This window comes from Euprymna scolopes, chromosome 5, assembly GCF_053919585.1.
Source record: "Euprymna scolopes isolate OS-2025 chromosome 5, ASM5391958v1, whole genome shotgun sequence".
Lineage (NCBI taxonomy): Eukaryota > Metazoa > Mollusca > Cephalopoda > Sepiida > Sepiolidae > Euprymna > Euprymna scolopes.
In genome coordinates, this window is record NC_136486.1 from 83,519,950 (window position 1) to 83,536,248 (window position 16,299).

Below are 16,299 nucleotides of genomic sequence, written 5' to 3' on the forward strand. Positions count from 1 at the left end.
ACAGGATAAGACCGTAAAAGAGAGGACATCAGCATACCTTGACGACATATACATGAATGAAGACATTGTGCCGTCATCACGTGTGAGGGCCAAGCTAGCCGAACTTGGACTGATGTGTGAGGATCCAGAACGCTTGGAGGATGGAGCTCGTGTCTTCGGGTTGAGCGTTCAACAGGAGCGAGGGACTTTGAAGTGGGGGCGCGGAACTGCAGTTCCTGAAGTGCCCCATGTCCTCACGAGGCGTGCTATGTTTTCCCTGTGTGGAAAACTGGTGGGACACTTACCAGTAGGTGGATGGACTCGGGCCGCGACAGCCATCATGAAGAGGAGGGCGAGTGCAGTTACCAAACGCTGGGATGACGAAACGGTGGACAATCTGTTGCTGCGCATGGTGAAGGAGACCATCACAAGAGTCAAGCAGGAGGACCCCGCTAAAGGAGATTGGTGCGTCCAGGGAGACAGGCTAAATGTGTGGGTGGATGCGAGCTCCCTCGCTCACGATTGGGGCGCTATTGGAGATGAATGGGTCTGTGATTGAGGACGCCTGCTGGTTGCGACCAATGGATGATGCTGCTCACATCAACCTGGCAGAGTTGGATGCGGTAATAAAAGGAATAAACTTGGCACTCCAGTGGAAAGTCAAAGAATTATGCATAAGCACAGATTCGCTGTGCATATACCACTGGATAGTTGACACACTAACAGGCAAAACGAGAGTGCGCACCAAGGCGGCTACCGAAATGCTAATCAGACGAAGACAATAAGGAAGTTGGTGGAAGAGTACGACCTATCGGTGAATGCCGTGCTTGTCACTTCAACCTGCAATCTTGCTGATAGACTTACCTGTGTGCCTCAGAGATGGTTCGACACAATGAAGAAAGAAGCCGAACTAGGGTCTTTATGTGCTGCCTCTGTTGAGGAGACGGATAAAATCAAGAAGGTACACCATGACAGTGGACACCCCGGAGTGAGACGGACATATTATTTCGTACACTTAACCAACCTGTCAGTGTCCAAAAGCAAAGTAGAAGCAGTGGTCAAGGAATGCCAAATATGCCAGTCAATCGACCCTGCTCCCACCAAATGGCAGAAAGGTCGGCTGGAAGTCGACGAGAATTGGAGTCGACTGGGCAAGGACATAACCCATTATGGTGGTCAGCACTTCCTCACACTGATTGATTGCGGACCAACGAGGTTTGCAATCTGGCGACTATTAACAAGACAGGACTCGGCTAGTGTCATTCGTTAATTAGAGTTCATATTTTACGAGCGGTGGCCACCTGAAGAGATTCTCACTGACAACGACACAGCCTTTTGCAGCGGAGAATTCAGGCGTTTCGTAGACGAGTGGGGGATCCGGCTTAGGTGCACGTATGTACCGAGTGGCAATGGTATAGCGGAGCGGTGTCACCGAAGTGTGAAGAGGATAGCAGCGAGGAAGCAATGTACGATTGCAGAGGCAGTATATAGGTACAATACAACACCAAAGGATGACGCGACTGCTGAAAGTGCACCTGCTAATGTGATACATTGCTATCGAGTGCATGTTAAGGGCATTGATACCTGCCTGCCTAATCAGAAGAGGACGCAAGGACGGTACAAGTTAGGGGAAACCGTCTGGGTAAGGCCTCCCAATAACCGATGTACGACCAGTTTCAGAAGAGGACGGATCACCAGCATAATTAGTGAGCAGACTGTGATGGTTGATGGTACTCCACGGCATGTGAGGGATGTCCGGCCCGCCCTTGATACAAACCAAATGGCGAACAGCGAAAGTGATGAATCATCCAATGATGAAATGTGGATCTGACCTATGCCCCATTGCCGTGATGACATGGCTGAGAACCTCAGCACAGATGGCGATAGTTCCAGCGCCACTTCTGAGTGCCCCAATGACGATGGAGCCCAGCTTGATGGAAGGACTGCTGGCAACGTTAATGACAACAGGTCTGTTACCTCTTCTGAGAGCTCGGATGAAGATGGAGCGCAGCCGGATAGTAGGACTGTGGACACTGACCCAAGTAGTTCTGATGAAGATGAAGAAGTCCAGCTAATCCCCCTCCGTAGGAGTGCCCGTAACAAACGACCGTGGCCGCAATGCCACATGTGTGATCTTGACACCAGGCGGGGGGGGGGGGGTAAAGTCGAACAGAATGAAGGAAAAAAGCGACCACGTGTCTGCGTGTGCTGTCTTACCTGCTGAGAGGATCACAGGATAAAAATGGCGGCTGTGGTTTTTGTAAGATTATTGAGCGATGACGTCAGGCCTCACGTGACTGTTTTCCTGGCCGCCGATTGGCTGGTGACGAACGCTTGGACAATAAAAGGAGTATGTTCAGAAGATCGACGACAGTGTGTATCAACTGCATCAGTGTGATTAGAAGTTCGACGTGTGTGTTAATCAACTGCCGTAGTTGCGAAACGAATTCACATGGGGTGTAAAAAATTAAATTAGAATCTATCAATTAGATTTAAAGGAGGAAGAAAATATGGTTAAAATGTTGTTAGGATAGAATAAGATAATAAATAATTTAGGTATGACATTAAAATTTTGTTTATAATCTGCAGCCCATAATATGAAAACTTTCATCCCATAATATTATACTCATTTCAACAGACTGAGTTTCAACACTTTTTATACTCATTTCAACAGACTGAGTTTCAACACTTTTTATCCTCATTTCAACAGACTGAGTTTCAACACCTAATAATAACGAATAATAAAAAAATGTTTTTACTGTTTTAATTTTGAAAAATGCATTAAGACATCTGTAATTAAAAGAGGTTGATTCCAGGCATTGAGAAAACGGGAGATAATCAAAAGTATTTACTTTGAAAAATTACCTCCCTTTATGAATACTCAGTTGTGCGCATGCGGATGTTTTCAATTCCCCAACATTAACACCTATGAACAGTATTCATTGTTTAAATTCGAATTTTTATTGCTAAGCTCTTATATTTAATTTAAGAATATATTACAAGATCAAGTTTTGTATTCCCTTAGAAGCACTACAAATAGGTGAAGTATTTGCATTGATTTTTTTCTAATTGCCATGACTAAAAGAAATGCAATGCCAAAAAATGCTTGTTTAATGTTTATAATAACTGACCTCCCACTTTTAGTTCAGCTGCCTCTATTTTAAAGCTTGATCTTTTTTTTTTTTTATTTGTTAAACCGAAACTTGTTGTTTTTTATAAGATCATATTAAAACTGTTTTCATTTGATTTTTATTCCATTTTCTTTAACTATTTCATAGCCAAATAATACAATCTGCCAATTCTTTAAAAAATGTCGTATACAACTGGTGGTTTATTCGAAAATGCTTTTGAAAAATAGATAATATTAATAACCCTCATAAAAAAAAACAAAAAAAACTTTTTAATCAGAGATTTCAGAATTGAAAATCCCACATTTGCTACACTTAAACATTGATTTTTTTTTTTACCTTAGATTTTTTTCTCCATTAAGAAATGTTCTAGAATGTTTGTTTACTTAAAAAATTCGATCGCAAATAAAACTAATTTACAAGAAGCAGAGTAAAAATATGTTTTTTCATGCATCATTACATATTCAATTTAAAACAAAACAAAAAAAAAAATGTGCACTCATACAGACCCAAATGTTTCCGATTGCGATTTACGGAAACAAATCGGAAATCGAGGAAATTATCGGTTTGGTAGCTTAAAAAAAAAAATATTATAAATATACAAACAGAAATTGCGGTAAAATTTTATTCGTTCAAAAAAATAAATAAATTTCTGAAGTTCACGGTCTTTACTCCAAGTAAATATTTAAATGTTTCAATTTTTTCCTAACTTCAAGCTAATTTTTTGGTACTCTGTGTACTTATTAATTCGTGCTGAAATAAGAACGTTATTATTTAAAAAGCCATTCTTAACATGGGGAGGGCAAGGTGTTTTGTACCTATTCTGTACTTTAACCTGACAATTGAATAAAATAAAAAAAACATAATAAAACTAATTAAACTTGGAAATACGATTTAAAAATAACGCGGATCAGTAAGTGCATTAGCATCAATTTTTTTATCACAATTATTGAATTAATAAAACTAATGCAGTGCATCTTGGATGCACTTGCACTGCATATCTACGCTAACGTTTTATGTAAATTTAATTAAATACGCTAACGTTTTATTTAAATTTTCGGTTTTCAATATTTCTTTGCAAACACAAACGTAAAATGCCCCTTGGGAAATACTGTTAATTTTACTGCAATGGAAAATGAATAATTTACAAATTCGTTGAATTTCGTTAAACAACATTCATGACTCTAAATATTCCACTTAACCAAATATAAGAGTCATTAACTCTTATATTTGGTTAAGTGGAATATTTACCTTAATGGTACTAGCGCAGAGAGTGTCCGCCGATCCGGACGTAAATAATAACGTTATTATTTAAAAAAAACATTCTTAACATGGGGAGGGGAGGCTGTTTTGTGCCTATTGTATACTTCAACCTTACAATTGAATAAAAAGAATAAAAAAAAAACATATCATAAAACTTTAATTAAACTTGGAAATACGATTTAAAAAAAATAGCGCGGATGGATCACTCTCTGCACTAGCACCACGACGAATAAAGGTTGCAGGTTAACGATCATATTCTTTTTAAATTATTGATACTTTTGCAGTATACGAACCGGACTAAAATAATGTTATTTAGAAGCGCATTCTTAACATGAGAGGAGGCGGCTTTTATTAACTATTCTGTACTTAACTAGTTAATAAACGAAAGATACTAGAAAATCCTAACTAAAAATATTTCACGATTTGTAAACTGCGGAAGTACCAAATTATTCTAGTTTTAATTTCATTAATTCGTTGTGAATATTCCTGTTAATCTTGGTGCTTCTTGTGCACTTTTATTTCCGCGCTATTTTTTAAAATAGTATTTTAAAGTTAAATTAAAGTTTTACGATATCTTTTTTTTTTTTTTTTTTTTTTAAGTGAAAGTAGAGAATAGTTAGAAAACACCCTCCCCTCCCCGTGTTAAGAGTGGCTATCTAAATAATAACAGTATTCAGCACGGTAAGAAAAGTGCATAAATACCTTAATATTTTATGTTCTTTCTTTTCCTTATTTCGTATGATATTACATCTGAAATGCACACATTTTAGATGTAAATAGCTTTAAAATGTCATTAATTTATTTGAAATAAATTAGATACTTCATTAATAAATAAATTCTGTTATTAATGTAACCTTGCCATTTAGTATCAAGCAGTAAATGTTATTTTTTCGCATCAAAAATATAAAAAAGTTAAATAAAATAAGCAAATTTCTGTATCTTTATTGCCCCCCCCCAATGATAATATTTGTCGTTATTCTCTAGTCATCGATCATTTTCGCTATTGATCGATAAAGAAAATAAAAAAGTGCTATCTTTCATTCGTGATCAGTCATTGATCAGTTATCGATGATAATGTTGAATGTTTCTACAGTTTTAAGCCATTTTAAGAAAATAGACGGTTTCAGATATTTTCCATTTAATTTTGAACTTGAGCGGGATACTAAAAATAATGTTGATAAAAATTATAAGTCTGTTTAAAATGAGATTATTGCGAGAAAAAACTAAACGCTTTCAATTTTTGTAATCGTTGTGCGATAATTTTTTATATTTAATTTTTATTTTACCAAATGTGAAATTGAGATATAATGAATGCATTCAAGTAATACTTATTTCATCATTTATTTAGCTTATTGGACATTTTTTTTATAATAGCCAATAAAACAAGCAGACGTGAAATAAATAAATATACAAATAAATATTACCAAAGGTAAGGTAAATTACTCTTACTTCCCCGAAAGTTGTGCGTGTGTGTTTTAACTTAAGAGTTTTACTTTGAAACAAAAATAGTGCTAAGTCCGAGTTAGAACGGAAAAAAAGAAGTTTTTTTTTTTTATAGCCATTTGGAGCCGCGATAATCTCTCAAAAATCGAAAATTAAACAACTCTCACACCACACCACACACCACACCACTACCCTGTAGGAAGTGATTCCTCTCATTTGCCTCGCCTATACTTTCCATTCGATCGTTTTGAGTATAAGTCATTATTAAAACTTCAAATATTTAAGTGTCAATTCACAGCCATTTTTCTTGTTCTCACATAACGCCCGACACTTTTTTTTTTTTTTTTTTTGACCAAATAAACATTTTAATTTACGTAAAAACATTAAAACTATATTCAGGTAGGTGGAAGAGTAATTTATCTTGCCTTTGATGATATTTATTTCTTATATATTTGGGGGGTTTTTTTGACAAACTTTTCATACCAATGTGTATTGTAAAACAAACCTTATCGTTTAATCGTTATTACAATGACCATAAACTCTGCATAATAAATTTTATTTCCTTTCCTAATAAACTTTGTTTCCTCTGTAGTTCCAGGTACAACATGCCTTTATTCAAGATTTGAAATTGTCTGGGCTTTTCTTCTCTAAACTTAGTTTGCATTTCTTTGTTCCTAGCAAGAAACATTTCGAAGGAGAGCAACTAATTTTTGCATTCTTACCACAACGTTGCATTTTGCTTTAGCTTCATTCACAAAAACATTCATTCACAAAAACATTTATTCTTGCTGCTTCTTTCAATTCCTCTTTCTCTTGCACTTCAGTTTATTTTTTATGATTGTGGTGTGATCCCTGGCTTTTGTAGACGCCATTTTGGATGACGGTTGTTTGTTGTAGTTTTGACCAAGAACCACACCAACATTTACTATGAATTGGGTACAAAACATGTTTTAGTGAAGGGATAAAATGACGGCTACATGGGCATGTATGCACAAAAATAGAAATAAAGTTGAACTTGAAAGAATAAAAGGGTCACTAGGTAGCAACATAAACAGTTTTGTTTTGTAAATGAAAAATTAAGAAAAATAATTTTAGAAGAAAACATTTTTATACAAGAAATAAGAATATGAGTTATGTTTAGTCATTAATAAAAACACATGTTTGCATAAATGCACATTTTTGACTGATGTTGTCTCTGTTTCTGTAGATTTTTACTGTTTTCTAGGAGTTTTTCTCCATTTTTCATTTATAAAAGCCTATTTGTTTTAGGTAGCATTTGCTATTGGATGGCCCTAATGTTTCACTATTTCTATCTTTATATGCATTCATGTCCATATATATTATTCATTTTCTTATTTAGTTAAAACTTAATATTTATATCCAATTTATATTAAATGTCTGTCTGCTTCTTCACAATATTCAAAACCAGTGACGACGCCACATGATTTTACAAGAATCGTTGTACTGCATGCTTTTAACCCACTTCGTTTTCCTCCTACCATCACTGCCACATGTTTTCATTGGTTTATCACGTTTTGCATTATCACATTATTATTTAATCATTAGTTCTTAAGAATTATCAGTGATTGCTCACTGGCAACAACAAGTGATGTTCCATGGAGTTTAAATAACAAAATTGCTCACAGATTTTCAACACTGTCCCTTTCTTTCAGTAGCTATCTATCATTAATTTTCTCTAGAACCTGAGTGTCGATAATCTTTCTCAGGGTTCTAGTACTCTGTTTTTCCACAGTCTGTTATGACCATTTACTGTGATACCAATCAATGCTGATGCTACTTTTATTTTGGGTGGGACGAGAAGGGTCAGATTGTGATTGTTCTTATCTATTCGGGTAGTTTCGATTCTCATGGTTTCATTTAATGTTTCTATTTTTTTAGATTTACTTAAGAAGTATTTTATTTCACTTATCAGTGCATGTTTTGTTGTCTGGTTTTGTGGGTTAATTTCCACATTTAAGCATTTTTTAAAAATTATTTCAGTTTTCATCAGTTTTGTATTTATGGTGTGTCAATCCTTCCTTTAATCCTAATTTCTCCTAGTATTTTTCCAATTTTTGGGGGATTGTTCATAATGATCAATGTTTGCTATAAATTCATCGTGTTATATAAAACTAGCCTGGGTGCTTGCCATTGCCCAGGTATTTGGAGGTGTGTGTTGAGCAAAAAAAAAAAATAAATAAAAGTGGTAGTAGGCAGGCAGGCTCGAACGTAGCGCGAAGGAGGAAAAGAATGCGAAAAAAAAAACCCCTAATATCTTTGCTGTTGCACCCATTGCCAAACCAGAAGTGATGTAGGTTTAAATTAAGGCTAGTCAATTGAAAAGAGGGGATGACTTTCGAAAATAGCGAAAAAAGCGACCCCTCCCTGTAGAAAGTGCCCAGTTGTGGGTGAAAGAATGAATGTTTTTAGCTAATTTTTTTATATTTGTTGTACGAAGGATCGAGTTTCAAAACGATACCAATCTCGTGAAAATCTGTCGCTTCTGTCGAAAGTTTTAGGCAGACATACAAACATACATTTAAATAAGCAGGTGAGATTTATATTATAGACTAGCGAGGGTGCCTGGCGTTGCCTGGGTGTTTGTGTAAGGGGGGGGAGGTAAATAAGCGAAGTAATAACCCTGTGTAAATATTATAAAAAAAACGATGTTAAACTTGTTAAAAATATAAAAAAAAAAAAAAAAAAAAAAAAAAAAACAGCGAACGATGACCGTTTGTTTGGAGGTGTGTGTAAGAGGGGGGGGATAAACTAAAGAATAAGCGAAGTAATAACCCTGTTTAAATAAAAAAAAAAAACGTTGCCTGGGTGTTGGGAGGTGTAAAAGAAAATAAAAATGTTTTGGTAGGGAGGTGGGCTCGAACCCGAAGCCTTAAGGTTAAGGTGGAAAAAAGAGTGACACGTTACCCCGATGCCAAAGAGACAGAGAAGTGAGAATTGATGAAATTAAACGTTTAAAAAAAACAACAGGTGGTTAAACTAACGTCAACGTTTTCTTGGTCAAACATGATGTCATCGTCGTAGTAGTAGTAGAAAAGGAAAATGAAGGAATGATTTTTTTTGCTACCTGCAGTTGAAGGTGAAGGAATTAATGTTTTTAGCCAATTTTTCGATATTTGTCATCCCAAGGTTTGGGCTTCAAGATGAGACTGATCTGGCGAAAATCCGTCGCCTCTGTTGAAAGGTTTTGCGAGACATACAAACACACACACAAATTTTCCCTTTTATATATATAGATAAGTGTTGAAATAGGGGTTCCTACTTTTTCTGTTATTACATTTTCATAATAAAATAGTTTTGTTCATAATGTTGTTAATCTTCTGCTGTGGAAAGAAGATATATAAACTCAAAATGTTATTACTTTCAACCGAGGAGAACAGTTTCACACCACAACTTAAAAAAAAAAAGTCATGTTTAGTTTGAGGCACAGAACATTACGCTGATCCAATCTTTTCAACTCACCAAATTTCACCAAATTAAAAATTATTTTTTTATTCATTGCATTGAATATCTATTTACAGAGAAAAATTCCAACAATTTTTTTTTTTTTTTTTTTTTTTTTACAAAGGCATCACCACATTATCAAGGCCCAGAGGCCACTCAAGGATAAGGGTTAAAGAGTGTACAGTAGAAATTGGTCAATATAGTAATCATTAGTAATGAAAATTTGGTAAATTTGATAACTTATATGGAACGGCTCATCAAGAACTTATTTACTTTAGACTTGAACACAACCATATTGTAGTCAGCCGGAAAGCAGGAAAACGGAAGACAATTCCACAGGCGTGCAGTTCTAAGAAAGAAGCTTTGTTCATCGAATCTACGTTTAGGTTTAGGCACAGATAAAGAGTGGGGGAAATTATTGATAGTGTTTACAGCTAGACGAGTGTTTTTTAGTGGTAGATATCAATCCAAGAAATAAAAAGTAGTGCAAATGCATGAACTATGGATTACATCGTTATGAGGAGAATGAGCATGAAATGTAATTACACTATGAATGGCTTGAACAACAGTTTTCTACATTGAACAATACCAGCTTTATAGAACATCAGTTTTCAAATATGAATTTACATCATTTTAAAAAAATTCAAGTAGATTTAAAAAAAACTTTTATTTTTTAAAACCTTTTCTGAATTTTATATTTATGTTGTAGGATGTTTTATAACAGAAATTATATGAAAAATAATTTACTTATATTGTACATATTTTTTATCTTCAACAGAAATTGGAAAATGGAATCTAAAAAAGATCTTGTTCAATCATCTCTTCTTGATGTACTTAAATTACATTCCATAGAAACAATGGATTTGTAAGTTTTTATTTGAATGCATTTTTTCCACTCTGTCCTCATTTCGCTTGTAATATTCATGTTTTATTTTTCTATCAACTAATGGTTATTGAATTTTAATTTTCAATTTAAGAACTGTGTTTTTATACTATTTTATAACATTTTTTTTTTCTCTGGGATATTGTTTTGGATCATGATCCTTGTGGTTTTACATCTTCACATATAAGAGTTGGAGAGTACAATGATCAAAAATATGATGTATATGACAATAATTGTGAGGTTGTAGAGTTGAAAGTAATAATCAAAGAAGAAAGCGCCTGCGTGTATCGTGCGGTCATACAACTTACTTTCGGATGGGATCTGAGAGAGAGGGAAATTAAAGATGGCAGCCATGGATTTATAACGTGTAGTCTTGTGGAATCTCACGAGATCTCATCTTTCACTGCACACGTATGCAAATTGAATGGAGTCAGTTTTCTAATAAAATGCCTGTCAGCAGAGGTGGTTGACAGAACACGTGCTGAAAGTTGAGAGAGAAAGTTGACAGTGACGAATTCTAGCTGAACTTTTGCTTATTGTATTTATTTTATTTTGTTTTGCTGTTTACCAACACATTTAACTGCAAGCTAATTCAGCATAATGGGGGACAAGTTCGACCTTAAATTAATACCAGAATTCAACAGCTCGACCCCAGTACTTGACTGGGTGGAGAAGGTGGAACTGCATTGCCTGTTGTTTAGTGTGAAGAGCATTGAACACGTGGTTCCTCTACGTCTGTTCAGCGGAGCTTTCGCAGTATAGCAACAGCTTAGTCCTGAGGAAAAACAGGATTATAAAGGATCAAGGCAGCAATATACAAGGCATTCGCTATTGACCCCACCACTGCTTGGGAGCAATTTGAGGCAAGAATCTTACATCTTGACGAAACTGTCAACATTTATTTGGCCGAGCTGACGAAGTTGATGGTCTTGTTTGGTGGGCTGCCTGAGTAGGCCTTGGCATGCAAATTTTTGGCAGGGCTCCTAACTGGAGCAAAGCAACTCCTGCGGGCTAGCTCAAGCATAGTTTCATTGTCCCTTAATGAACTGGTAGACCGGGCCAGGAACATGATGAAGAATACTTATGAGATGAGAGAACCAGTAGTCGCTGCTGCACAACCCGCATCAAGTGATGATAGACCATCCCAGGGGCCCGGCCTGCATAGTGTTATAGGTGCAATGGCCAAGGCCACATTGCGAGGAACTGCTGGCAGCGACTGACAGCTGTTCGCTGCTACCAATGTAATGAGACTGGTCATATGGCTCGGGATTGTTCAGGAAACGGGGTGTCAACGTCGACCTCTTCCCTAAACAGAAATTAGACGAGGCGCTTCCGACCATTCAGGTCTATATCAATGAGACATTGTACTCAGCACTCCTCGACTCGGGCTCCTGTCGCACCATAGTAAGTGCGGACCTCTGCTGCACTTGGAAGAAGAAGACTACTAAAGTAACCACTCTCAGTGGAGCAATGCGGACATGTTGCGGGGTGGGTGCTGTGAACATTCACACTAGAACTGGAAATTCGGCTAACGTCGAAGTGCTGGTAGTACTCGAGAAACTGCTGAGCTTTGACCTGCTTCTAGGCTATGATGCCAGCAGAGCCGTAGGTGGTGCTCACATAATGCAGACGGGGGCGGTACAGTTTAAGAAGATTCCAGTGTGCTCTGCTTTGAAGATTGATCAGCCAAACTTTATTGTCGAATTTGACCAACAGCAGAAGGCTTGGACAGCCGCGTGGATGTGGTCGGAAAACCAGGAACCAGCCAAACTGCGAAATGAGGTAACAAAGTACCATGTGCCCAACCAAATGAGACCTGCATACGAAGAGGAACTTTTTGATTGGATCAAGGATGGCTGGTTAATTCCCTACCCCTATGAGAAACTTGGACCTCCCAGAGGCCTGATTCCGCTGATGGCGGTCACTCAGCACAACAAAGCAAAGGTGAGGCCAGTGATGAACTACCGTGAACTGAATGCGCATGTTGATGCGTTCATGACAGATGCTGACGTTTATGCCAGCAAGCTACGAGAGTGGTGCCAGCAGGGTTCCAATGTGTCCCTGCTGGATGTAAGAAAAGCATACCTGCAGGTCCGAATCAGTGAAACAATGTGGCCATTTCAGACGGTGGTGTTTGCTGGCAGGAGGTACTGCCTTACCAGACTAGGCTTCGGGCTAAACGTGGCACCCCAAATAATGAAGACCATCATTAACGCTGTGTTATCACAGGAAGAAACAATAAAAAATGGGACATTGACGTACCTTGATGACATATATGTGAACAAAGACATTGTGTTATCATCATGTGTAAGGTCTAAACTGGCTGAGTTTGGTTTGACATGCAAGGACCCAGAACGTTTGGAGAATGGCGTCCGTGTCTTGGGCCTGAACGTTCGACAGGAGTGAGGGACTTTGAAATGGAGGCGTGGAACTGTAGTTCCTGAAGTGCCCGATGTCTTCTTTTTTTTTTTTTTTACATGGAGGTCACCACTTATTAAGGCCCAGGAACTACTCGGGGATAAGGGTTAATTCACGAGGTGAGCAGTATTCTCCCTGTGTGAAAAACTTGTGGGGCACTTACCAGTGTGTGGATTGACTCGTATGGCAACAGGCATCATAAAAAGGAGGGCAAGCGCAGTCACCAAAGGCTGGGATGATGAAACAACCGACGATCTGTTGGTTTGCATGGTGAAGGAGAGCATTGCAAGAGTAAAGCAGGATGACCCCGCCAAAGGAGACTGGTGTGTGCAGGGAGACAAACTGAATGTGTGGGTGGATGCGAGCTCTCTGGCGATTGGTGTGCTGTTGGAGAAGAATGGGGCTGGTTGTGACCGGCAAATGATGTTGCTCATATCAACCTGGCAGAGCTTGTTGCGGTGATAAAAGGTATCAACCTGGCACTCCAGTGGAAAGTTAGGAAATTACGCATACACACAGATTCGCTATGCATGTACCACTGGATATCAGATACACTGACAGGCAAGACCAGGGTGCACACTAAGGCAGCCAGCGAGATGCTGATCAGACGGAGGTTCGAGACCGTAAAAATGCTGGTAATAGAGTATGTCTGTGGATGCGGTACTGGTCACTTCAGATTGCAATCTTGCTGATAGCCTCACTCGGGTGTCACAGAGCACAGAGACGGTATGACACCATGAAGAAGAAAGCCGAGCCAGTACCATTATGTTCCGCCTCTATTGAGGTGGTGGATGAAATCAGGAAGATACACCACCTCAGTGGTCACCCCTGAGTGAGACAGGCATGTTATTTTGTGCAGTTGTCCAATCCGTCAGTGTCCAAAAGTGTAGTGAAAGTGGTAGTCAAGGAATGCCAAACATGCCAGTCAATCGACCCCGGATGGCGGAAAGGTCAGCTGGGAGTAGACACGACTTGGAGCTGACTGGGTATGGACATAACCCACTATGGCAGCCAGCACTTCCTCACCCTGATCGATTGTGGACCGACAAGGTTCGCAATCTGGTGCCTGTTAATAAGACAGGATTCCTCCAGTGTCATCCTTGAATTGGAGCCCATATTTTATGAAAGGGGGCCACCTGAAGAGATCCTCACAGACAATGACACACCTTCTGCAGTGGGGAATTCAGACGTTTCGTAGACAAGTGGGAGATCCAGCTTAGACACAGATGTGCATATGTACCGAGTGGCAACGGCATAGTAGAGTGGTGCCATCGAAGCGTGAAGAGGATCGCAGCAAGAAAACAATGCACAATCGCAGTGGCGGTCTGTAGATATAATGCAACACCAAAGGATGGCATGACTGCTGCAAGTGCACCCACCAATGCGATCCATTGCTATTGAGTGCACATCAAGGACATTGACGCCTGTCTGCCTGATCGGCAAGAAACCCGAGGGCCATATGAGTTAGGGGACACTGTTTGGGTGCAGCCTCTCAATAATCGATGTACCAACAGCTTTCAAAGAGGGCAAATCACTGGCATCATTAGTGAGCAAGCCGTGCTAGTCGATGGTACCCCATACCATGTGAAGGATATCCGGCCTGCCCTAAATACGAACCAGTTGGCGAGTAGCAGTAATGGTGAATCATCTAACAATGACCTGTGGATTCGACCTATTCCCCGTGATGGTACAACTGTGAACCCCAACGCTGACGTTGATAGTTCCAGCACCCTTCTGAGAGCTCCGATGAAGATGAAGTCCAGCCTGATGGTATGACTGTACGCCCTAATGCTGATGCCAATGGTTCCGATGCCTCTTCTGAGAGCTCTAATGAAGATGAAGTAGTCCAGCTAATCCCCCTTCGTAGGAGTGCCCGCAACAAACAATCACCATGCCACATGTTTGGTCTGGAGACCAGGGAGGAGTGTAGAGTTGAATGTAATAACAAAGAAGAAAGCGCCCGTGTGTGTGTGTATTGTGCGGTTATACAACTTACCTTCGGATGGGATCTGAGAGAGAGGGAAATTAAAGATGGCAGCCATGGATTTATAACGTGTAGTCCCGTGGAATCTCACAACATCTCATCTTCCACTGCACACGTATGCAAATGGAATAGGATCAGTTTTCTAGTAAAATGCCTGTTGGCAGAGGTGGTTGGCAGAACACGTGCTGAAAGTTGAGAGAGAAAGTTGACAGTGACGAATTCTAGCTGAACTTTTGCTTATTGTATTTATTTTATTTTGTTTTGCTGTTTACCAGCCCATTTAACTGCAGAAGTTAAGTTTGAAAACGTAAATATATTTCTCACATTATGCTAGCAAAAACTCACTTTTATAGTAAGGGGATTGTAGGAGTGCTGCATGGTGGGTATCCATCGTACTGCATATTGTTGGCTGGAGAAATCTGATTGGCACCCCTTTCTCACCATTTGGTTGCTTCCAAAGTTTCCTTGTGCCCAATTTTGTTCACAAGAACCAAGTTGACTTATAATGTATAGTTTTTCAAAGATACCATGAGGAGAGATAGCACTGATCATAGATGAGAAGGTGAACATTTTAACTAGCAACAAGTATGGGAGGCTACATGTATGTATGGAAGTGCATATAACTCAAAAAATTCTTTTCTCCCTATATTTTTAACATTCTACATACTTAGATTTGTATCAATGTAAACATCTGGTTTTCATTTGAATGTGTTAAAAAAATTTTTTTTTTCTGATTGACCTTTATTTGTTGTTTTAATTATGTTATAAAGGGAGTTCTTCTCATTATCCCCGGGAAGAAATCTAGTAAAATATATATCCTTGTAACACTGTTGGTGACGATGGCTTTGTGGTTAATGGTACTGACTGAAAATCTGGGTGTGCCAAGTTCAAATCCAGTTCATTCCACAGAAACACTTTTCATCAAACCTACACTTGACCTTGAAAGGAGGTAAATTAAGTATCTGTTATTATTTTATATTACAATCATGCAGATATAAGTGATATTGGTTAGAAATAGAATGTCATCGCTTTCTTGGAGAATCATAACAAATCTGCTAGAGCACCAACTTTCAACTTTTCTTTTTTAACTTGCATTTTTAAACTAGAACTGTCCAGAGACACATATCACTGGAGAAATAAACTTTCATCTCTACATCCATTTTTGAAATTGGCACCGGGATGAAAGTTGGTTTCTCTATAGTGATATGCTTCGGGAGATTTTTTCTTTACATTTTTGTTTTTTATAAATTACATTTTTTTTATCCTTTGAACATTCTTCACATTTATAAATATTTTATTTATTTTTTTATTGACTATCGAACATAGATTTAATTCGATTGTTTCCTCACTTTTTTTCTGTTTACTTTAAACTAATGATTCTGGAGAAGAAAAACATTTTATGGTAAACTACCAGGATTATTTATACATTTCTCTAGAAACAATAATAAATCTGGGTTGTTTTGAGAGTAAATTGTAAGATGATAAAAATCTTGAAATACAATTATAAACTCTATTTAATTGCTAAATATTGAGCTTGTCACTTGCAATTGAAATTTGATTCATAGAAGAATCCACCTGAAAATTATTTATATTATAATTTCTTATGTACAGTTGTATGAAAATATACTTATGGCAAGTAAACTACACATAGACGTTTGTTTCACTCTCAGAAAAAGTCATCAGGCTAATTAACTGGATGATTTCATCCTGAAATGAAACAAAAGTTTCTGTGTATCTTA

At 38.0% G+C, this 16,299-nt stretch overlaps 1 protein-coding gene across 1 annotated transcript in view; it reads left to right on the plus strand.

Moving 5' to 3' along the window:
* Nucleotides 1-2,858: 2,858 nt before the first annotated feature.
* Nucleotides 2,859-16,299, plus strand: part of LOC145276900 (CUE domain-containing protein 2-B-like) — a 53,188-nt gene continuing 39,747 nt past the window's right edge. Inside the window, exons 1-2 of the mRNA XM_080128346.1 lie at nucleotides 2,859-3,019; nucleotides 10,054-10,140. Of these exons, the coding sequence (XP_079984472.1) occupies nucleotides 10,064-10,140 (77 nt within the window). The 5' untranslated portion in view covers nucleotides 2,859-3,019; nucleotides 10,054-10,063. The remainder of the gene's footprint in view (nucleotides 3,020-10,053; nucleotides 10,141-16,299) is intronic.